General features: G+C 40.6%; 1 protein-coding gene and 1 pseudogene across 1 annotated transcript; both read left to right on the top strand.

Moving 5' to 3' along the window:
* The first annotated feature begins 1,714 nt into the window (after positions 1–1,714).
* LOC121394469 lies at positions 1,715–10,941 on the top strand (annotated as a pseudogene).
* LOC108718525 (mas-related G-protein coupled receptor member D) lies at positions 5,248–20,954 on the top strand. Its single transcript, XM_018266863.2, has 2 exons — positions 5,248–5,330; positions 18,553–20,954. Exon 2 carries the CDS (start codon positions 18,586–18,588, stop codon positions 19,684–19,686), a length of 1,101 nt encoding a protein of 366 aa, XP_018122352.2. The 5' UTR covers positions 5,248–5,330; positions 18,553–18,585; the 3' UTR covers positions 19,687–20,954.
* The last annotated feature ends 3,683 nt before the right edge of the window (positions 20,955–24,637 follow it).

Raw genomic sequence — 24,637 nt, 5'->3', positions numbered from 1 at the left:
CTAATTCTTTGCACAAGGACCACAAGAGGAAGAGCTTGCTGGTCAATATATGAAGTTCTTTTTGTCATCACACTAATGGGGGATTGTAATATGCTTTGTTAGCGCAAAAAACTTTGCAAAGACCATTGCGAATGTTAGCGACCATATTTGCGTCCTTTTTGACTACAGACCTCAATTACTTCATCTCAAAGTTTGTGACCAAATAGCTTTTGAGTAGTGATGGGCGAATAAATTCGCGAATATCCGCGTTTTGGCACTGGTGAATAAATTCGGCAATCTCCTGTGAAATATTTTTTTGGACGCGAGTCCGAAAGGTTGCTCACGTCAAAATCGCTGCATGTCAACACTATTCAGACGCCCATTGACTCTAATGCCAGCATCAGCTTGGACGCGGGTGCCAATTTCTGATTTTCATGATTTTTCGTAAAAATGTCAGATTTTAACGATTTTTTCTTGAAAATGTCCGAAGTTCACAAATTTTTCGTGAAACTTTCTGATTTCACTATTTTACAGCTAATTTTTTGCTGTTTCGCGAATTTTAAGGCAAATCGAAGCGCGAGAAATTCGCCCATCACTACTTTTGAGGACATTTTCAGTGTATGTAATAAAATTTTACAATTGCAAAGCGTTTATAAATATTTAATGAAACTCCAGAGCAGGTGTTAACACTAAACCTTTGTTTAGCGATAATGCGCAATGTAATATTCACCAGAGAATGATATTACATTGTGAGCAGTGAATTGGCAAAAAAAAACCCATTTTAAATAATGATTGCAAATTTCATTACATCCCCCTTAATTATTTTATTCTTCTGGGTCTTTTATTTGAAACTTCGAGGATGAAATTGATTATTATTTTAAAGGGAATGAAAATATTCCATGCCTTCTCAGTAATAGCATTTAATCACATGCAGGACAGTTGGTGCTGTCCCTCTGCCAAGCCGCCATCGTCTTCACTTTAATGATATATTCTGAAACAATTTGCATTTGGGCATCTTTTTTTTGCAGTTTTCAAATTATTTTGTTCAGCAGCTCTCCAGTTTAGAATTGCAGCAGTTATCTGGTCGCTAGGGGTCAATTTACCCTAGCAACCAGGCTGTAGTTTGAATATGAATGAGAGGGCATGAAAAGAAAGATATGTAATAAAAAGTAATAATAACAATTATTGATAAATTAAAGCAAATTTCTATGAATGAATATTTTCTAGATACATATGTGTAAAAGTAGTTAACTGACAAGTGCTAAATTGGACTCAAAGTTGTGCTCATGTCAACACCCTTCATAAAAAGGTACTTGCATTCATAATCACTGCTTGCACTTGTATGCACTTGTGCCGAGTGCCGATGTACCATGACGCCCACTGAATGGGAATTGTATCATAAATCGAATGCACCAAGTGATTAAACCAGTCTCCCTGGTTGTAGCTCCAGGATTCCTACAACGGAGAGCACTGAGCACAAACCTTAATGAATTTAATTTGCTCTCTTTATGGTTTCCACCACCCACACTCGGGATTGTGTTTGTAAATGACTCCTATAGCGAATAAGGCATGTACCAAACCTTAATTTCAGCTACTCCAAAATGGCATTTCTTTCACTCAGACAGCACTATTGACATAAACATGTCTTGACTGTAGGTAACTTAACATGATTGTACATTATAGTTCCAACTGTTAATAACTGTTGTTTGTATATGTTTGTATAACAGGTGCATCAGAAGATATTTTAGGAGGTGACTGTTGATGAAAGAATGGCAGCTAACACAACACATTTTAATGAGACAGACTATTTCGATGGAAGTCACGTCCCAGACCTTGTCATACATTATACAATAGCAGCTGCTGTTGCCATGGGTCTCTCCCTTATTGGAATAGTGGGAAATATAATAGTGTTCTGGTTCCTTTTGTTCAGGATTCAGAGGAACAAATACACTGTTTACATTATGAACTTAGCTGTAGCTGACTTGATGTTACTTACAGTAACTGCTGTGTTAATGATGGTCAATATAAACACATTAGTTGGTAGCAATCCTGATTTTAAAAACAATGTGGAATTTCTTACTTTCTTAGAAATCATTTATGATCTTTCTCTATATTCTGGAATGTATTTTCTAACAGCTATCATTGTGGAAAGATGCATTTCTGTGCTTTTCCCTACTTGGTGTGATAATTATCTCCCGAAGACACTATCAGTAATAATGTGTGTTTTCCTTTGGATTCTTGGATGCACAGAAAGTCTCATTGAAAACTTAACATGCCCCTCAGAAGATTTTAGGAGTCAGACACCAGTTTGTACAGGAGTAGAGATTATGACATTCACTTAAAGCATTTGCATCTGTCTACCACTAATGATCCTTTCTAGTGTCACTCTGCTGATTGCTATGAAGAAGACCTTCAGGGACCAATACCCACCAAGACTTTATATCATCATTATTGCTGCCGTCTTTATTTTCATCTTGTCGGTGATACCATTCAGCTTCCTCTGGTTTCTACTGTACTTCAGACGTTTACCTTCAATACAAGATATTCTCAGTCTATACTTTGCCAGTATAATAAGTGCAGCTCTCAGTTCTACTGCCAATCCATATATTTACTTTATTGTTGGAAGAGTGTGGAAACAGAAATCCAATAATTCAATTCATGATGCTCTTCATAGAGCCTTTAAGACAGAAGAAAATGAAAAGGAAGATCTAAAATGTGAAAAATAAAAGACTTCATCTAACACTATTCACATTTTGTTTACATGTATAAAAGTTATTGGTCCGAACATTTATTTATGTGTATTAATATATACAATAAGCTTTCTATATATATATATCAGGTACACATACAAAGGAGAAGATATAGATCAGTTTGGCTCACACAAATTTGGAACATACTCCAACCATTTGTATATTATGGTTACGTTTGTAAGAGGAATGGATACTTTTTTAAAAGGTAGGAGGCAGTAATTGATTTTGAGAACAAATACTGACATGTTCATATTAATTTTGCAAAGAATATATAGTATATCATTGTTCTACTCCAACTGACCTGCATAATTATGTTGTGGACTTGTCACTATCAGTAGTGTTTCATAGGTAGATGTCACTACTCATCTTCATTCATCTGCACACGGCGAGGCCCATTTATTAAAAGTAGAATTTTAGTGGTATTAGAGCTTTTTGAATCCCCATTTCTTTAAAACCATGAATGTTATTAAAAGGTCAGATTATAAAAAGTACAAACGGAAAAAAACACTAAATGATGCGTTGTCTCTAAAACCTTTAAATTTGAGTTTTTCATACTAGCAAAAAAAAAACCGAAAAGATTGAATGGTTTAAAAAAAAAAAAAAAAAAAAAAAGATCCAGTAGGATCAGCGCGGCTTTAGTTGACTTCTATAGGACCTTGACTACTTTTACTTGCTGAAGTTTTGTATTCGAGTTTTTAATGGTTTTTACACTTAAAAAATCAAAAATTTTTAGAGAAATTTAAAAAACACGACTTTTTGCGAAAAAAATGTGGTCCGTGAAAAAATAGAAATCTAGGTGTCATTACAATGGAATAATACTGAATAGTGCTTTATACATGTTGTTGGCGTTGGAGGTTCTGCAGCCATCTTGGAGTGTGCTAGCTGACTAAATACAGATCTCTTATAGCAAAAATGTCTCCTGTGTGATTGTGAGTAGCATAAACCTCACAAGTGTGAAACATAAAGCACAACACATGTCATGGTGTATGCTATAGCCATACCATCCACCTTTAGCTTCTTGGACTTAATTATGAAAGACAGGGCAATGTGCAAATACTTTGTTTTTTTGCACTTTGCATGTGCTCCCACTTCTTCAGCCCTTTGCTGCCTCTCTCTGGATGCAGTGCTGCCTGCAACATTTTTAACTACACCTCTCATGCTGTAAAATCAGAATGTTAGGAAGCCAAAAGTTCTTGAACAAATAACATATTTATTTGGCATACAAGGAGTATTACTCATATTGTTCAATGTATAGTGGATTTAATTTGTTATTTCCATAGGCAGAGGCAATGTACACTAGCACTGCTGTGCAGATGGAGTTCGTTGGTTAAAGTTCACCTGCTGGAAAACAAGTTAGTGGTTCAAGCCTGAGTCCTTATCTTTATGGTGGTCCCTTCACATAAGGGCAAATATTACCTGGGAGAGCTACCTCCAATCTATCAAAATCTGTCTATCCTAAAGTGTACTAGTACAGTTGTTAGTTACAGTTACTTTTAATTACCTTATTCATAAAATTTCTGTTCCCCCGACTTCCACTCTCCTGTACTGCAGCCTTGTGCTCCCCCTGGAGAATCCGCCCTGTTCAGAAGGTAGAATCCAAAGAGGAAGTGCCATGTGCTCCAACTTAGTTCATTAAACATAGACCAGTAAGTAGTCACTACCTCTAGGGAGTTATCCCACTCAGGGGCATAGGTTACATGTACTGATACTTTTGTCAACCAATTAGGTAAGCAGGGACCTCGATTCTGGGATGGCAGGATTCATTATATCATAGTTTGGATCAAATAGAAGGCATTGTTTTATAATTACAGAGAAAAAGCAAATCCTTTTTCAAAATTTTGATTATTTGATTATAATCAAGTCTATGAGAGACATCTATTCCGTAATTCGGAACTTTCTGGATAACGGGTTTCCAGATAATGGATCCCATACTTGTACTCAGTTTTCCCTCTATTCAACATTGTTAGAAACTGGTCCCCTTGAAGCCGTTGATTTGCCAAGTCAAACCCATAGAAGCAACAATATAAGTAAGAGTAAGTCTTATCATTTCTGTTGTTTTCAACAAAAATACTACGAGACATAGAGATGTAATAACATTTTTATTTATGCAAATATTCATCATTGTGTCCTAACAGGAAGGATGAAAAATTAAAAAAGTTATTATAAAAACTGTATTTATAGCTCTTGATTTTTGCCTGATTGTAATAACATTTGTATTTATACAAATATTCATCATTGTATCCTAACAGGAAGGATGAAAAATTAAAAAAGTTATTATAAAAACTGTAATTATAGCTCTTGATTTTTGCCTGATTGGGGTGTCACCCATGAAGTTACCTTGTTTGCAACACTGTATACAAATTAGAGCTTTATAATATGTCATAGCAGTTTTATAACGCAGTCTCTCTGCCAAGAATGGAAACAACTCATGTGTCTGAGCCTGCCCATATGCCTATTAGACAACTCCACCTCTCTTGTTAGTATTCTTAAAGATCCTGATATGTTTAGTATTTCTGTCATTTTAACGAATTACTGGCAGGATATAGCCCAGTGCCTGGAGAGCTGCTTATTCTTTGCATGAGGAAGAGAAAGAACTTTCTGGTTAGTATAATAAGTTCTTTTAGGCATTACACTCATTTTTGGATCTTTTATACAAAACTTCAGAGGAGGATGCTGATTATTTTGAAGTTAGAGAAATATTTTCTGCTTTCTTAACAGTAGCATTAAAATCACATACTAACATAGGACAATTTGTGCTTATTCCCTCCCTCATGCCTTCATTGTTTTCAATTTAACGTGATAGACAATTTGCATTTGGGCTTCATTTTGTAAATATTTACCTTATTGTTCAGCAGTTTGCCAGTTTAGAATTTCAGCAGCTATCTGTCTAGAGTCAATTTTCTGTTGTAACCAGAATAACAGCCTGGAATATGAATAGGAGAAGGCCCAGGGTTGTAATTAAAAGTAGTAACTACAATTGAGAATTTATAGCAAATTTCTGTGGATGAGTAGTTTTCAGATGTATGGGAACTGTTATCCAGAATACTCGGGACCTGGGGTTTTCCGAATAATGGATCTTTCTGTAATTTGGATCTTATTTGTTGGATTAATTATATCTTAGTTTTGATCAAGTACTGTGTTATTATTACAGAGAAAAAATAATTTGGATTATTTGGATAAAATTGAGTCTATGGGAGACGGCTTTTCTATAATTCGAAGCTTTCTGGATAATGGGTTTCCAGATAACGGATCCCATGCCTATTTAGGTGTGTAAAAGTAGTTAACAGCTATATTTTAAACATTGTAAGGCAAGTGTTGAATTTGGCACAACGTTATGCTTATTTCAACACCATTCATAAAATCTACACCTCTGTGAATTTCTTCAGATGTCATCTCTTTGAAGAGTTACAATGCCATTGTGATTGGATTAGTGGAAGAGTTTATATGCCGAGAATTTCCCACACCAGTCAGTTGAACTGAAGAAGCTGCTCGGATGAGTAGTGAAACGTCTTCATTGATTACTCAGCAAGTCCAGTTGTTTTTAGATTTACCTATACTAGATATACCATGAACTGGATGAATGAAAATCTTCATAGTCACATTCATAAAAACGTTCCTGTGCTCATATATACTCCTTGGACTTAGTTACATAGTTAAATCAGGTTGAAAAAAGACAAAGTCCATCAAGTTCAACCCCCTCCAAATGAAAACCCAGCATCCATACACACACCCCTCTATACTTTTACATAGAGTATATAAACCCATATCTATCCTAACTATAGAGTTTAGTATCACAATAGCCTTTGATATTATGTCTGTCCAAAAAATCATCCAAGCCACTCTTAAAGTCATTAACTGAATCAGCCATCACAACATAACCCGGCAGTGCATTCCACAACCTCACTGTCCTGACTGTGAAGAACCCTCTACATTGCTTCAAGTGAAAGTTCTTTTCTTCTAGTCTAAAGGGGTGGCCTCTGGTACGGTGATCCACTTTATGGGTAAAAAGGTCCCCTGCTATTTGTCTTTAATGTCCTCTAATGTACTTGTAAAGTGTAATCATGTCCCCTTGCAAGCAGCTTTTTTCCAGAGAAAACAACCCAACCTTGACAGTCTACCCTCATAATTTAAGTCTTCCATCCCTCTAACCAATTTAGTTGCACATCTCTGCACTCTCTCCAGCTCATTTATATCCCTCTTAAGGACTGGAGTCCAAAACTGCACTGCATACTCCAGATGAGGCCTCACCAGGGACCTATAAAGAGGCATAATTATGTTTTCATCCCTTGAGTTAATGCCCTTTTTTTATGCAAGACAGAACTTTATTTGCTTTAGTAGCCACAGAATGACACTGCCCAGAATTAGACAACTTATTATCTACAAAAACCCCTAGATCCTTCTCAGTTAAGTTAAGGGTCGAATATCAAGTGTTAATTAACCCTCGATATTCGACTGGGAATGAAAATCCTTCGACTTCGAATATCGAAGTCGAAGGATTATGCGCAAAAGGAATAATTGTTCGTTTCAAAGGATTTAAATCCAACGATCGAAGGATTATCCTTCGACCAAAAAAAGTTAGGCAAGCCTATGGGGACCTTCCCCATAGGCTAACATTGGGTTTGGTAGCTTTTAGGTGGCGAACTAGGGGGTCGAAGTTTTTTCTTAAAGAGACAGTACTTCGACTATCAAATGGTCGAATAGTCGAACGATTTTTAGTTCGAATCCTTCGATTCGAAGTCGAAGTCGTAGTCGAAGGTCGAAGTAGCTAATTCGATGGTCGAAGCAGCCAAAAAAACACTTCTAAATTCAAAGTTTTTTTTCTTCTATTCCTTCACTCGAAGTTAATGAATTGGCCCCTTAGTGTAAAACTTGCTTTTATATTATTTTTGCCAAAGTGCATAGCCTTGCATTTATCAACATTGAACCTCATTTTCCATTCTGCTGCCCGGTTTCCAAACATACACAAATCACTCTGCAAAGTGGCAGCATCCTGCATGGATTCTATAGTTCTGCACAATTTAGTATCATCTGCAAAAATAGAAACAGTACTTTCAATGCCCACCTCCAGGTCATTAATAAACAAGTTGAAAAGCAAGGGTCCTAGTACAGAGCCCTGTGGTACTCCACTAACAACACTGGTCCAATTAGAAAATGTTCCATTTACCACCACTCTTTGTAGTCTATCTTTTAGCCAGTTCTCTATCCAGGTACAAATACTATGTTCCAGGCCCACATTCCTTAATTTAACCAGTAACCTTCTGTGTGGCACTGTATCAAATGCTTTAGCAAAGTAAATCACATCCACTGCTGTCTCAGAATCGAGGTCTCTGCTTACCTTCTCATTGAAATTAAGTTTGTCTGACAAGATCTATTACGCATAAAACCATGCTGGCACACACTCATAGTTATGATTTGCTATAAAGTCCAGTATGTTATCCTTTATTAACCCTTCGAAAAGCTTTCCTACCACTGAAGCCAGACTAACTGGCCTATAGTTTTGAGGCTGAGAACAGAAACCTTTTTTGAATAGAGGCACCACATTAGCAATTTGCACTATGCCAGACCTCAATGAATCCTGAAAAATTAAGTAAAGAGGTTTGGCAATCACAGAGCTAAGCTCGCTAAGTACCCTTGGATAAATACCATCTGGCCACGGACCTTTGTTTAGCTTAACATGTTCTTGCGACTTGCAAGTACTTATGAGAAGTGCCAGTTATTCTGATTGGCCTCCTCTGATAATTGTAGGGAGCCCTACTAGTCTTGAGGTGGTGGCAGTTCAAGCGGATACTGACTTGCATTAACAGTTAAACAAGTAGCACTGTGCCCAGAGGAAAGAAATTATGTACTTAAAACTACAGCTTCCTATCAAGTATTGTATTTGGGCCAATACATCATGTTTCACACAACATTCCACCATTTTTACAAAAAAGAGTTAGGGGCAGATTTAGAGTTCACCACTTTATCTTCATTCCTATGGGATTTTTAGAAGTGGATAAAATCAATGATGAAAGATAGAGTTAACACATTGGAATGAAGAGAGAGTGTGTGAATTTTTTCTATTGTGAGTTCTAATTTAACACGTTGATAAATCTACCCCTGTGTAAATTTCAGAACATATTTCAGACTTCATAGTCTTGTTATAGATTAAATGGATGCCATCTACCCCATGTCTTAAGGATGATATTGATCCTCTCCAGTTAGTTTTCAGACCTGAGGCCACATTCAATTCAGTGAGAAAAAGGTTTATTACGGGAAAAGTTGTGGACGGGATTCAATTTAAGAGGCAAATTAATTCAGAAAAAGTCATCTCACGGGTTATGAAGTGAAAACTCTATTGAAGTCTATGGGTAAAAACTGGAACTGAATTTGGAGAAAAGTTTGTTCTCCTTGAATTGAATCTCGTCCATGACTTTTCACGTGATAAACCAAGAGATAACTTATTTCACTGAATTGACTCTGGCCCCTTGTTTAATGTTGCTATTTAAAGTAAAGAGGAATTATACTTCTCCCCATTTATATTTACAAAACCAGCATTGCAATAAAATACATCAAACAAGGCAGCACTTATATATATATGTATCCAAAAATCATTTATTGTGTCTCTGTTAAAAATGATTTTCTTAATTTATGAGAATTCAGTTTTGAACTGATATATAGCATGGGGGTTTAATTTGTGGCCAGTATTAAAGGGGTGCAGTGGCACCCTCGCTCCATAGAGCTTCAAAGCATCTCTTTAAAAAAAGTGATAAAGTAAAAGACTACTAAATAATTACATTCATTCTGCAAGAAGGTCTTTAAACTACAGAAGCCCTCCAGGATGCATTTCAAGATCATGGGATGAATTGGTCAATTTCTTTTATTGGCTTTTGTTTTAAAGTGATGATATGGAAGCATAAACTGCAGGAAGATTAACTTTTAAATCAAACTTGTAAATGTGTCTCCATATAATCTGCCACTTCTACAATACGTTAACCTAAGCACCATTTAACTTGCAACATACAAATATTATGGCTGCAAGAATACATTATGTTATGTACAAAATTCATTTTTAATTGTCCTTTCTTCAGTCTGTTAGCCAACTGAAGAAGGCAAAGACATGTTTCACTGTATTCTATGGGACAAGCCATATGGTCTACAAATTACAAGCATAATTCCTACCTTCCTAGGAAAATGAGTCAGCTACAAGTGACTCAAGTAGATGGTCCTAAGCATACTTTTAAATACCAAAGTATTTACAGACAAGTGCTGCAACATCTGCATTGGATGATTTAGCAAATGTACCACTCTAAGATTAAAATTAAAGGCCAATATTCACCAGCGACTGCTTCGCAGCCATCGCAACACTTCGCCAGGGGTAAATTCGCTAGGACATCGCTAATTCACAAGAATGCAAAGTTTCGCCCAGGGCATCAAACGCTGGTGAATTTTCACCAGCTTTACTTTGGCAACCAAAGCAAAGATGCCTTAGCGTTGCCTAATTTGCATATGGCGGGAAATAATAAAGTTACATGGACGTATATGTTGCAGCAAATACATTACATTACACAAGTCCAGGGAACCTTAATAAATTAAATAGAGTTGTTATAATGCCCTACACATGAGCCCAGTATATAGTTTATGTTACATATGTTAGAAAATGTATGGAGGAACCCGGTTACCCAAAAAAAAACTTTATGGACTTTTGCAGGCTATCACTCTGAGAAAAGGAAAAGACGCCAGTGTTTTTTGAGGCTTAGAAAATGTTTCCACAAAAAATTGAGGAAGTCCTATGCACTCTATTGCATTTTGCCTGGTCTGAGCAGGCGAAAGCAAGTTTGGCGAATTAAACTGTCACGTTCACTGAAATCCGCATCTGAGTGACTTTGCGGAGTTAGGTCTATTTGCCAGATCGAAAATTCACCTGGCAATAGAGTGCGAATGATCGTTCTCTTCACTAGCGAAGACTCTTTCCCTGGTCCTCTCCATGTCCTCACTCTGCGGGATAGCCCCTCCCTCTCCTCGAAGAAGAACCCACCCCCTAACTGATAAATTAGGAGGAGTACCTCCCCTCGGTGTCTTTTTTGGGTTCTTCCCTCTCCTGGCTCCTGAATTCAGGAGCCAAAATTTTGAATTTTCAAGGGAAGAAGCAGGGGCTGCTGTTAGCGTCCCAGAGAAGAGGGTTTTTTATATATTTATTTCCCTCGGCAGCCTTACCTCAGGTGGTGATCCTTGACGGGACCCAGTGGCTGATTCTCCCTGTGCCTGTGCCTACCCGGCCTGCCTCACCAAGGGCGTCCGGCGGCTTGGGGACTGTATCCTCTCCAGTCCATCCTATTTTTAGGCTACAGGAGGGGTGGCAGCAGTTAGATAGGGCCTACGGCACCTTCGGCGCGGCGGAAGCAGTCGGACAACGGGAAGCGCCATGTTCGCGCTGCACGCGAGACCTAGGGGCGGCGCTAAGCGCAGGTCAGCCGGAAGCTCCGACGGAGCAGGGACAACGGCCCGCATTTGCCATACTTCCGCATAGCAAGCTCTATGGACGAGCCTGCCGCGCGGGGAGGAACAGGAACTGGAGGGCTTATTTAAAGCAGGGCCTTCCTCTCTTACCTCGTGGCTGCCTGTTCTCGTGTGGATCAGCTCTGGGTGCCGACTAGGTAGGTTAGGGGAATGAGAAAGGGGTAATCCTGCTACAGAGGCCTTAGGTTTCTGATTTTCGTATTAATTATTTTTTGCAGGCTGCTTTTGCCCCCTGTCTTGTTCCAGCTGCCACCCCAAACAAGTCTTCTTTCCTTGGTTGAGGTAAAAAAAAAAAAAAAAAAAAAAAAAAGTGTTTATAGGATCAGTAAATTGTTCTGGGAACACTTTGTGATTATCCTATCTCTTATCTGGTTCTAATGTCATGAGGCCATCCAGATCAAGAGAGAGATCAAGGGAGATCTCAGAACAAAGAGAGGATCCTCAGCTGGCTCCTGCTACCAAATGCATGGGATGCAATGAGCCACCATTACCCGACAAGAAATTGTGTCAAGCATGCCTTATAACTGCTTCAGGTGTCGAGGCAAATTCAAACATGGGAATCCTAGCCTGGATAAAGGAAGCAGTGGCAAAGGAGATTAGTGTGGCCACAGCCTCTACTTCTAGAAGTCCGCAGTTGGATTTTGACCCAGATCCAGAGGACACCTTTGCAACCAGAGCATCAGAAGACCGGGGTTCATCTACAGATGAGGGAGAGGAAGTTCAGTCTTCATTTGATTTTGCCCTTATTCAGCCTCTTATAAAAGCGGTAAGGGCTTCTTTGGTCTTAGAGGACGAAAGCCAGGCCTCAACATCATCATCCTTTCTGCCATGTTCTAAGCCTAAAGGACAGACGTTTCCATTACATCAAGAAGTGATGGACCTAATCAAAGCGGAATGGGACATTCCATCAAAGCGCAGTAATATGCTAGCTAGAGGGAATAAGTTATATCCTTTTAAAGATGATGAGGTAAAGGACTTTAGTACCTTACCTAAAGTGGATGCTCCAGTTTTAAACATATCCAAAAGTACTTTATTACCCATTGAGGATCAAGCAACTTTGAAGGATCCAATGGATAAGCGTCTGGAGTTAGACCTAAAAAGACTTTTTACCACAGCAGGAGAAAGTCTCAAGCCAGCAATTGCAAACCTCTCAGTAGCTAAAGCCTTGGAGGTGTGGTTGGCCAATGTAGATGTAGCCCTGAGAGAAGGTCGGGATAGAACAGAAATTCTGGAAGGCCTAAAGGAGTTAAAGCTGGGCTCGGCCTTTTTAGTTAATTCTTCAGTGGATCAGATCCGATTGGCTTCCAAAAGCTTGTCCTTATCTGTAGCCGCGAGAAGGGCCTTATGGCTTAGAGCCTGGGAGGCAGACTCAGCCTCTAAAGTGGCTCTATGTTCTCTACCGTTTCAAGGTCAAGTCTTATTTGGGAAAAAGTTGGAGGATTTGATCTCTAAGGCATCGGGGGGCAAAAGTCAATTGCTTCCCCAGAAAAAGAAACGCCAGATGGGAAGGCCATCTTTCAGAGGGAAAGCCTCTCCTAGATCAAGATTTGTACCATATGATCGCAGGCCTTTTCGTGCGGGAAGAGAAACTTCGAAACAAGACAGCTGGAAGGCAGGTCAGTCAGGTTTGTCCAAAGGAAAGGCGGGAGAAAACAGCCGTAAACAATTATGAAGGTGGTGCGACCCTACGTTGGGAGGAAGACTTCATCAATTTCAGGCTGCCTGGGAACAATCCATAGAAGACAGATGGGTTCTGGGGATTGTGAGGGACGGCTACAAACTAGAATTCAAAAACAGTCCTCCATATTCGGGATGCTTAGTATCCCAAATGCCGATGGACAATTCCAAACGGTGGGCACTTCAAGCATGTCTCATCAAGTTGGAACAACAGCAGGTGATATGTCAGGTCCCTTGGGATCAGAGAGGAACAGGAGTATATTCCAGGTTCTTCATAGTCCGAAAGACATCAGGGGCATGGAGGCCAATACTGAACCTAGTGAGGGTCAACAAGGCTTTGAGGATCCAACACTTCAGGATGGAATCCATCGATTCAGTAAAAGCGGCTATGTCTCCAGGGGATTGGATGTGTACCATGGATATCAGAGACGCATACCATCACATTCCCATTGCAACTTCGGATCAAAAGTTTCTTCGATTTGCAATGGGACAAAATCACTACCAATTCAGATGCCTTCCCTTTGGGTTAGCCACAGCCCCAATGGTGTTTTCTAAAGTCCTGGTGACCCTAGTAGCACAGCTAAGGTGGCAGGAGATCCGTCTATTCCACTATCTAGACGATCTAATTTTGTTGGCATCATCGAAGGAGCAAGCGAACAGGCACAGGGACCGATGCGTGGAGACATTAACATCTCATGGCTGGCTCATAAATTACAGCAAGAGTCACCTATCCCCGTCGCAGAAAGTGTCTTACCTGGGAGCTTCCATAGACACAGCGTCAGGACAAATTACGTTGTCAGCGGAGCGACAATATTCACTGGGAGCAGTAACAAAGAAAGTGAGGACAAGTCCAGAAGCTCCAGCCAGTCTAATACAGAAGATCCTGGGCATGATGTCATCCACGATTGGGCTAGTTCCATGGGCTCATTGGAGGATGAGGCCTCTTCAAATGTCATTCCTACTACAGTGGGACGGGGAATCTCAGTCTCAGACAATAAGGATGCCATCACAGCTGCGATCTTCCCTCTTATGGTGGGAGGAACAAGACAATCTGAACAAGGGAGTCAAGATATTCCCAGACAGTTGGACCATAATGTCAACAGACGCATCAGGCCAAGGCTGGGGGGCAGAATTAGGATCCGAAGTGGCACAAGGTCGTTGGCTCCACCCGTCTCCAAACCTGCCGTCAAACATATTAGAACTAAGGGCAATTCGGCAAGCTTGTCTAGTTTTTCAGGAACAACTAAAAGGTACAAGGCTAAAAGTAAAATCGGACAATGTTACAGCAGTAGCGTTCTTAAGAAGGCAGGGGGGCACAAGAAGTCTAGGACTCCTGGAAGAAGTTCAACCCATCTTCCAATGGGCAGAAGAGTATTTGGTAGACCTCACGGCAGTTTATGTTCCAGGTCCACTAAACAAAGTAGCGGATCTGCTCAGCAGAAGCTTTGCAGAAAGACACGAATGGACATTGAGTCAGAAGATCTTCAAAGAGTTAGTCCAGAGGTGGGGTCAACCTTCAATAGACCTGATGGCCTCTTCAATCAACACAAAATGTCGGCAGTTCTTCTCAAGGAACTGGGAACCGAAGGCACTGGCAGTGGATGCACTGACACAAACCTGGAAGTTCCGTTTAGGCTATATCTTTCCTCCTCTGCCTCTGATTCCGAAGGTATTGCAGAAGATCAGGGAGGATCAGGCGGATGTGATTTGCATTGCACCAGCATGGCCTCGGAGACCGTGGTTCACAGACCTAATCCAGTTGTCGGTAGACCGACCTTGGAGGCTTCCAATATCAGACCACTTGCTGTTCCAGGGTCCGTTTTTTCATCCGGATCCAGGATCTTGGGCCCTAACGGCTTGGAGGCTGAGAGGCAGACGTTAGAATCTCAAGGACTTTCCTCGAGAGTTATACAGACATTACTACAATCCAGAAAGTCGTCAACGAGTAACCGATACGCCAAGGTGTGGAATGTGTTCTGGACCTTCGTTAATCCCAGCTCAATAGAATCCATATCAGCATCAAACATCCTGGAATTCCTTCAGGCAGGCATGGAAAAAGGTTTGAGTGTAAGCACGCTAAGAACGCAGGTATCCGCCATCTCTGCTACATCAGGTATCAGATGGGCCCTCCATCCTCTGATCATTCGATTTTTTAAAGCAGCAGTGAGAATGCTTCCAGTAAGGAGAACAACATGTCCAAGTTGGGATCTACCAGTGGTTCTAAGGATGCTTTCCTCAGGCCCATTTTCAGTAAAAAATCAGATCTCCCTATGGTGCCTGACTCTTAAAGTGGTGTTCCTATTGGCTATCACCTCAGCTAAAAGAGTGGGGGAGTTACAGGCCTTGAAGTTCTCGGAAGACAGTCCAACGTTTTTCTCGGACAGAGTGGTATTGAAATTTTGTCCTTCATTTAAACCAAAGGTGGTATCCCCGTTCCACCTCAAGGATGAAATAGTAGTTCCTGCTTTTGCCCATCAGGACACAGATCCAGAATTAAGGGAGCTGGATGTGGCAGAACACGTCAAAAGATATTGTGAAGCTACAGCAACAATAAGAAAATCAGATAGGTTCTTGATTCTCCCTGGAGGGGCAAGAAAGGGAGAAGCAGCAGCAAGTTCCACAATTTCAAGATGGATATGCAAAGTGATTAAGAATGCCTACTCACAGGCTAATCTCAAAGAGCCTAACCAAATCAGAGCACACTCAACCAGGGGTCAAGCGGTCTCGTGGGCAGCAGAAGCGGGCATTTCCTTGGATGTCATCTGTAGGGCAGCATCTTGGTCTTCACCTAACACTTTCATTTCCCATTACAAGCTGGATGTTAGGTCTTCGAACTATTCCCAGTTTGGTTCTAGTATTCTGAAATCGGCCAGTGAGGCCAAATAAATATTTACATATTTGCAGTCATGGTGAATTCTTTATTTCCCACCCAGGGCCAGGCAGCTTGCTAAGTCCCGCAGAGTGAGGACATGGAGAGGACCAGGGAAAAGGGAAAATTGTTCCATACTTACCGTGATTTTCCTTTCCCTGGTCCTCTCCATGTCCAGGTTTCCCTCCCTTATTGGTGCTAGAGTGATCAGAACTTGGTACGAGACACCGAGGGGAGGTACTCCTCCTAATTTATCAGTTAGGGGGTGGGTTCTTCTTCGAGGAGAGGGAGGGGCTATCCCGCAGAGTGAGGACATGGAGAGGACCAGGGAAAGGAAAATCACGGTAAGTATGGAACAATTTTCCCTTTTCACTAGCGAAGTTATGCCTGCACCCCTTAGTAAATCGGCAAAGTGCCTGAATGACATCACGCTGGGAATTTTCGCCAGCTTTAGTCACTTCGCCATTTAGCAAATCTGCCCCAAAGCCTATAAAATCCATGATATCCAAATGATTAGTTATTAATTCATGCAGTTAGCATTGTATGGTAATGCAAAAACCAGTGTGTTGATTATAAATCAGCATTGTAGCATCAGCTTCTAGGGCATGTTGCCTCACTTTCTGCTATGGTTATGATTATTTAACAAGTTTAGCTTCTAAACAGCAGCCCAAAGCACACAGAGCATTTGCATGTTCAAAGACACTCAAAAGGTTGCTTAACAAACTCTCAAGATAAGGGGTCTCCTGTGGACAATTCTGAAGGCATAGATCATTAGTGTTCCATATAAACTACAGTTCCCAGATGCCAGAGAAAAGTCATCGTAAGGATGTGTCAATATCCCTGAGTTATGCCACTACAATTTACCCCTTATATGGAAAACCTGGTGTTCCCAGCATTGCTATATAGACCCAATACCTGTAAGAAGAGATCTCATATTCAATAATGATAGACACAAATACAAAAGGAATATCATTTTTAGACAAAAAAAACTCTTTTACCTTACCAAAGGCAATTGAAGGTGACATTAAAGATGAGCACAGCCTTACTCTCTTAAATATTCTTATAGGTATAGCATGATGGTAAATAGACACTGCTTTTGTTTAACTTAAAGGGGATCTAAATAACGGTACACTGCACTGTTCAATCAAACTTATACTTAGTTGTTGTTGTAGTAGCAACAGTAGCAGCATACATTATCATAATGTAAGTTAAGGCATGATGGGAGCTGTAGTCCTGCACCATCAGGATTGTATTCTTAAATCAAAAATGCTCAGTAATACTTCTCCAGCTCTCCAGAGCCAGCAGCTGCATTAAAATGCAAAATAATCCTTCAAGTAGAATCTAGTTATTTGATAATAAAAGTAAATATTTACAACACAGTTCTGCATATGTGTACCGTTTTCCAAAGATCTACTGTTATGCTAGTGATACAGCTTCAGGTGGGACAGAATTGTGTGGCCAAGATACTAAGAATAACTATATAACTGCAGCTGTTCCATCCCAACAAGTCTTCAATCCGAGTCCCACCTGCAACTGGAGTCTGAATCATTAAACACAACTTTCCTTGCACTGGACATGTACAGTCTAATGAATGAAGCCAAAATAACATAATAATCTCCATATGTAAAATAAAGGCAAGATGACTTAATTCTAGTAGTCATCATTTTCATTAATGATTTCAATTGTATAATTACATTTTTGGTCTTCTATAGAGAACTAGGGTGTGCAGTGGGACAGATTTGAGGTTGGGTTTAGTTATACTTTTAAAACATTATCTAATTTATAATCTTGATGTTTCTCTTCAGAGCAGCAACAGTATTACTATGCTATCCCTGCCAAGCTACCCCTTTTGGTCTGTACTAAAGGTTTCCAACTTAAGCTGACCATGCACAAACAGACCATTATCCATGTATCAGTTGGTCCAGGGATCAGGCAGGTTTGAAAATTTCATATGCTGATGCACCATGTCAGCCATACAGTATTTGCATACAATTCAGTGAACACAAGTCTGATACTTCACCCTGGACCTGGTGGTACCTGCAGAGTTCCCACAATGTAGGGCATGAATCTTAATGAATTGAGTTAATGTGCACTTTTTATTGTATCTTTAGAGCTCCTGCACTTGTGGATATCTTTGTAAACGACCCATAGTGATTCAGGCATGCTCCAAACCTTAATTTCCTCTGCTCCAAAATGGCATTTATTGTACTAAATTGGCACTGCTGACATAACCATATCTTGATTGCAGGGCAGCCATCAGGGGGGGAGAGGGGGGGGAGAGTTGTAGGGGGCCCGAGGGTAAGGGGGGGCCCGGACACGCCACACTTACTTGATTAGCCGGGAACCCCCATCTTTCTGAGAGCTGCTGACTTCGGGAAGGCATGGACGTTTAAGGGGCCCTGGCCACCAATTTTCTTATAATGTGGGGGGTGGGGGCTGGCCACCATTTTTTTTTCTCATGTGGGGTGCCAGCCACCAATATTTTTTAATGGGGCCCTGGCCACAAATGTTTTTTTATGGGGGCCCTGACCACCAATATGTTTTTATTTTTTATTAACATGTGGGAACCCTAGCCACCAATATTTTTTTGTTTTACTACTGTGTGGTGGGGAGGGCAGACCTGTAGTTGGGGCTTGCAGTGGGCGCAGCCCACGGGGCCCAGGAAATGTTGTCGTATGGGGCCCTGCGATTTCTGATGGCGGTCCTGCTTGATTGTATATGATTTTGTATGTTATAGTTCAAACTGTTAATAACTGTTTTTTGTATATGTTTGTATAACAGGGGCATCAGAAGATATTTTAAGAGGTTGCTGTTATGACATCTAACAACGCAATGACATCTAACGACACAAGGACATCTAATGAGACAATCGCATTGTTATATTTACAAGATACAGTCTCTTTTAATGAACGTCAAGTTCCAGACTCTGTCATACATTATACAATAGCAGCTGCTGTTGCCATGGGTCTCTCCCTTATTGGAATAGTGGGAAATATAATAGTGTGCTGGTTCCTTTTCTTCAGGATTCAGAGGAACAAATACACTGTTTACATTATGAACTTAGCTGTAGCTGACTTGATGTTACTTACAGTAACTGCTGTGTTAATGATGGTCAATATAAACACATTAGTTGGTAGCAATCCTGATTTTAAAGGCAATGAGGAATTTATTACTTTCTTAGAAATCATTTATGATCTTTCTTCATATTCTGGAATGTACTTTCTAACAGCTATCAGTATGGAGAGATGCATTTCTGTGCTTTTTCCTCTTTGGTATCGTAATTATCGCCCAAAGACACTATCAGTAATAATGTGTGTTTGCCTTTGGATGCTTGGATGCACAGAAAGTCTCATTGAAAACTTAACATGCCCCAACGAACTTTTTAGGCGTCAGACACCAGTTTGTACAGGAGTAGAGATTATGACATTCACTATGAGCATTTGCATCTGTCTACCACTAATGATCCTTTCTAGTGTCACTCTTCTGATTGCTATAAAGAAGATCTTCAGGGACCGATACCCACCAAGACTTTATATCATCATTATTGCTGCCGTCTTTATTTTCATCTTGTCAGTGATACCATTCAACTTCCTCTGGTTTCTACTGTACTTCAGACGTTTACCTTCAATACAAGATATTCTTGGCCTATACTTTGCCAGTATAATAAGTGCAGCTCTCAGTTCTACTGCCAATCCATATATTTACTTTATTGTTGGAAGAGTGTGGAAACAGAAATCCAATAATTCAATTCATGATGCTCTTCATAGAGCCTTTAAGGCAGAAGAGGATGAAAAGGAAGATCTAAAATGTGAAAAAGAAAAGACTTCATCTAACACTGGTGAAACAAACAGCACTTCCTGTAACAGTGATAAAACACAGAGTTCAAATGACACCAATAAGGAAAATATCTTGTGAGCATGTGCTATTAAGGTTTTTAAACCCTGGACATAGAAACATTAGTATACTTCCCACTGGATGGTTTATGTTATATAAATGCTACAGAAATGTACAGGAAAACCAAACATTAAACAAATAATGTGGAATATCATGAGAGAGGATGAACTATTAACAAACCTTTTAAGTGAATTTGAAGAATCTGAATAAAATTAAAATTGAATTCCTATTTTTTTTTTTATAAATCAACCATTATCATAACATTCTTTTTGTGTAAGTGCATAAGAGCTGTTGTACGATGTTATCAGGCAGAACAAAAAAAGTATACATTCATGTGTTTAAAGTCATATAATTAGGCTTATATACATACAAGGCAGAAATTATGGATCAATTTGGTGCAAATGTGAAGAAGTGTGGCCTACATACATCAGTTCATCAAATCAGCAGGAAGGTCGAATTGAAATTTGGATAGAAATAAAAGCAAAAACTACAGTCCACCCTTGTCAGATTCTTCTGCTCACCTTGAACATCTGGAAGTTGTTATACTTATTCCATGCAGTAGTGTAAGACTGAAGAAGAGACTTTCAATATCTCCGTTCCTAGAGGAGGGTTGCTGCTGAGATATTAGGAATATTTTTTCCTACACATTTGGCCCAGCAGATGTACATTATGGTTATGTTTGTGAGATAAAGAGATACATATGTTTACAAAGCAAGCAGGGGGCACTGCTTCAAAGAGGCAAGTAGAGAAACAGGCCTCAGACATTATGCCCCACGAGTTAGAAAGCCGGAATCTCTGGTTCAAAGGTTCTGGTGGCTCCAGGGTTCCCTTTTGTCAATAGGTGAAGAAGCACCTGGTTTGGAAAAAGGGAAAGAAAGAGAAAGGCAGCAATGGCAAGCACAACTATACGGAAGTGCAAGGATTGCATTTTGACACTAGTTACTTTGATAAATAGGGTTTTCCACACAACTGACCGTAGGGAAATTTGCATAAATGCAACTGTTCGTGTGCACTATAGTATGCCAGAAGCCTAAAAATGAATGCTTTTGTTTCCAAGCTGATATCTACTCCAATTGTGGCCTGACATATGAATGGCATGCCTGTCAATGCACACTGAACATATGGTGGAAAAAGTACACAGCCTTTTCTCCACTGTACAGACACATGAGGGGGTCATTTAAAAACACTGGGCAAATTTGAACCTGGGCAGTAACCCATAGCAACCAGTGATAAGATACTTTATCAGCCAATGCAAAGATCCATGTGCCATTAGCCTAAGGCAGTGCTGTCCAAATGGTGGCCTGTGGGCTGCATCCGGCCCGCAACTCCATCTTGTGTGGCCCCCTCATGAAAGTCTGCCTGTTGGGACTGATTACTTTGTGTATTCTTTTAAAAGTATCAGTACTGAGATTAACTGGCTCCTGCATTGTTTACACCTAAAATTCAGACTGCAATCCCCCCTTCATTGTCACACCTGTAACATCTCAATTGTTCACACCCCTAAAGCCCTGTATTGTTCACATCTCAGACGAAGACTGAAACTGCCCATATTATTCACCTGTTCGCACCTCATACAAACTGCTGGAGGGGGACCAGCATTGTGTCACCGTATGTAGCACAGTATGAAGTGTTCATCTTAGAGTGGTCCTGATGATGTGATGTAAGCCTGGTAGGGTTTGTTCTGGGGTTTGTTAGCATTTGGAAATTGTTGTTGGGGCCCCTCAATATTTAATCTTGTACTGGGGGGGGCGTGCTGCGTTATCCACAGGGGAGAAGGAGGCATGTGGATTTAAGGGTATGTTTTGAAATGAGAAATTTTTCACATATGAGTGATGAGTGATATCCTTGCAGTGAGCAGCAACCATTTAGTTTTTTGGTGTGCTACCACAATTAATGTGGATATGATCTTAAAAGTTCTTGTGGTAACATGGGTGTGGTTTTATGTCATCCATTATCCAGAAACCCCTTATGCAAAAAGCTCAATTATAAAATTTTAAAAAACTATTTCCTTAAGGTATACAGATCTAAATTACGGAAATATTTGTTATCCAGAAAACCCCAAGTCCCAAGCATGCTGGATAACAGAACCCATACCTGTACTTACTTATCTAGGCATCTAGGTCAACAAGGTTCTAAATCTTACTTCCCTCTCTTATAATTATACATTAGAAAATGAGGAAATTCCAATACAGTAAAGGTATGGAATCTGTTATTCGGAACTATTGGGACTGGGGGTTTTCCAGATGAGGGGGTCTTTCTGTAATTTGTATCTCCATATCTTGAGTCTATTAAAAAAATAATTAACCATTTATTAAATACAAAAGGATTGCTTTACCTTCAATAAACATTCATTGTATCTTAGTTTGGTTCAAGTACAAAACATGGTTTTATTATTAAAGAAAAAAGTTAATAAATTTTAAAGATTTTAATTATTTGATTAAAAAGCTATGGGAGATGGCCCTCACATAATTTCAGAGCTTTCTGCATAATGGTTTTCCGGATAATGGATCCCATACCTGTACTGTCTATTAAAGGTGTATATAATATGTTCTCACCATGTCTCAATAGGAGTCAAAGCAAGGTGCCAAACAAGTTATGTTCATTTTCCTTATAGGAAGAAGTATGACTGGTTTTACTCTTCTGACTTAATTCCCTTATGAGTCAGAATGTTTAATGAATACTTGATTCAACAAGAAAAAGCATCTCTGAAATCGTTTCATACAGAGGGAAATACTCATAGTGCAGAATGCTGTTTTCTTCATTGTAATTTAACAGTGTATACATTTATAAATATATATAAATTTACAGTATATGCACATTTGTACCAATAAAGTACTGCTTGTGTACACATCGTTGTCATCAGAATACAAATAAATTAAAGAATTAATTTACATTCAAGATTGGGGGCCAAATGTTGAGAGATTCATGGGAAAAAAACGGAATTTAATCAGTTAGTAAAGTGATAATTTGAATCCACCTCTTTTCTATGATTTCCTATTATTGGCCCAAAGCAAGGTTTCCAGCTATGAAGCAGAGTGCGGTTATACTATGACGCTCTCTAAAATGAGCCCTCGGAATGTTGTGTTGAGGAAGGGAGCAGAGTTGTTGTACTACACCTCTCATGATGTAAACTCAGGGAGTTAGGATGCCAAAGGTTCTTGAACAACTAGCAGATATTTAATTTGCATATAAGGAGTAGTATTCATATAGTACTGTACATAAACTGAGGTAGATGTAATGAGTTATTTTCATTGGCTGAGCAGATGTAAAGTAGCACCATTGTGGAGATGGAGTTGGTAGGTTTACCAGAGCTGGGCCAAGGTAGTTTGGCACCCTAGGCAAGGACTTCAATCAGCGCCCCCCCATTCTGTAGGACCATTTACCACCTAATCAGCCAGCAGCACCCAAAATATTGCCCCCAATCTGTACATGTGCCAGCCAGCAGCACCCAAAATATTGCCCCCAATATGTACCTGTGCCAGCCAGCAGCACCCAAAATATTGCCCCCAATATGTACCTGTGCCAGCCAGCAGCACCCAAAATATTGCCCCCAATATGTACCTGTGCCAGCCAGCAGCATCCAAAATATTGCCCCCAATATGTACCTGTGCCAGCCAGCAGCACCCAAAATATTGCCCCCAATCTGTACATGTGCCAGCCAGCAGCATCCAAAATATTGCCCCTAATATGTACCTGTGTCAGCCAGCAGCACCCAAAATATTGCCCCCAATATGTACCTGTGCCAGCCAGCAGCACCCAAAATATTGCCCCAATCTGTACATGTGCCAGCCAGCAGCACTCAAAATATTGCCCCCAATATGTACCTGTGCCAGCCAGCAGCACCCAAAAATATTGCCCCCAATATGTACCTGTGCCAGGCAGCAGCACCCAAAATATTGCCCCCAATATGTACCTGTGCCAGCCAGCAGCACCCAAAATATTGCCCCCAATCTGTACATGTGCCAGCCAGCAGCACCCAAAATATTGCCCCCAATATTACCTGTGCCAGCCAGCAGCACCAAAATATTGCCCCCAATATGTACCTGTGCCAGCCAGCAGCACCCAAAATATTGCCCCCAATCTGTACATGTGCCAGCCAGCAGCACCCAAAATATTGCCCCCAATATGTACCTGTGCCAGCCAGCAGCACCAAAATATTGCCCCCAATATGTACCTGTGCCAGCCAGCAGCACCCAAAATATTGCCCCCAATCTGTACATGTGCCAGCCAGCAGCACCCAAAATATTGCCCCCAATATGTACATGTGCCAGCCAACAGCACCCAAAATATTGCCCCCCAAAGTCTGTACCTGTTGTGCCAAAAAAATTCATTGCCCCCCAGCCCGCCAGATGAGTCGCCACTCGCCAGGCACCCACCCAGTTTCAGTCAGAAGGAAGGAGACTATGCAAGCAAGAATGCCGGCCGCACCCATACGACGCGCCAGGCCACACTACACATGCGCACAGCTCCCTCGGTCCCTCCTGACGTCACCGCGCACGCTGGCGCGGCGGCGCGCCTCTCTTTATGCAGGCGCATCATTGGATGGATGCGCAATTGCGCATTACGTGTGTCGTTGGCTCGCTGCTGGCCTGCTGCCTCTAAAAGACGGATCCAGCCAGCAGGACAAGTAGAGACTGGCTGGGTCTCGAAAGCAGAGCGGAACTCTGCTGGGGGCCTGGGGCAGCCGCAAGAAGTTTAAAATTTAAAGAAAAATAAAAAATAAAAATTTCCTTTTCAAAATGACAAACAAAGCTGGGGATGAAACAGGTTGGTTGCGCTGTGAAAAAAGTTCAGGGAATCCAGAGAAAAGTACCACAGAGACAGGCCATTGTCAGGCAAAGTCATAGGGGCAAATTCACTAAGCGTCGAAGCGCCTAACGCTAGCGGCGTAACTTTGCTAGTGCTACTTCGCACCCTTACGCCTGGCGAATTTGCGCAACGGACGTAACTACTCAAATTCATTAACGCGCAA

Source organism: Xenopus laevis, chromosome 6L, assembly GCF_017654675.1.
Source record: "Xenopus laevis strain J_2021 chromosome 6L, Xenopus_laevis_v10.1, whole genome shotgun sequence".
NCBI classification, from domain to species: domain Eukaryota; kingdom Metazoa; phylum Chordata; class Amphibia; order Anura; family Pipidae; genus Xenopus; species Xenopus laevis.
This window is presented reverse-complemented; position numbering and strand designations above follow the sequence as displayed.

Excerpts from the sequence above, each read along its gene's own strand:
- LOC108718525 (XM_018266863.2), top strand. The coding sequence starts at position 18,586 with ATGACATCTAACAACGCAATGACATCTAACGACACAAGGACATCTAAT.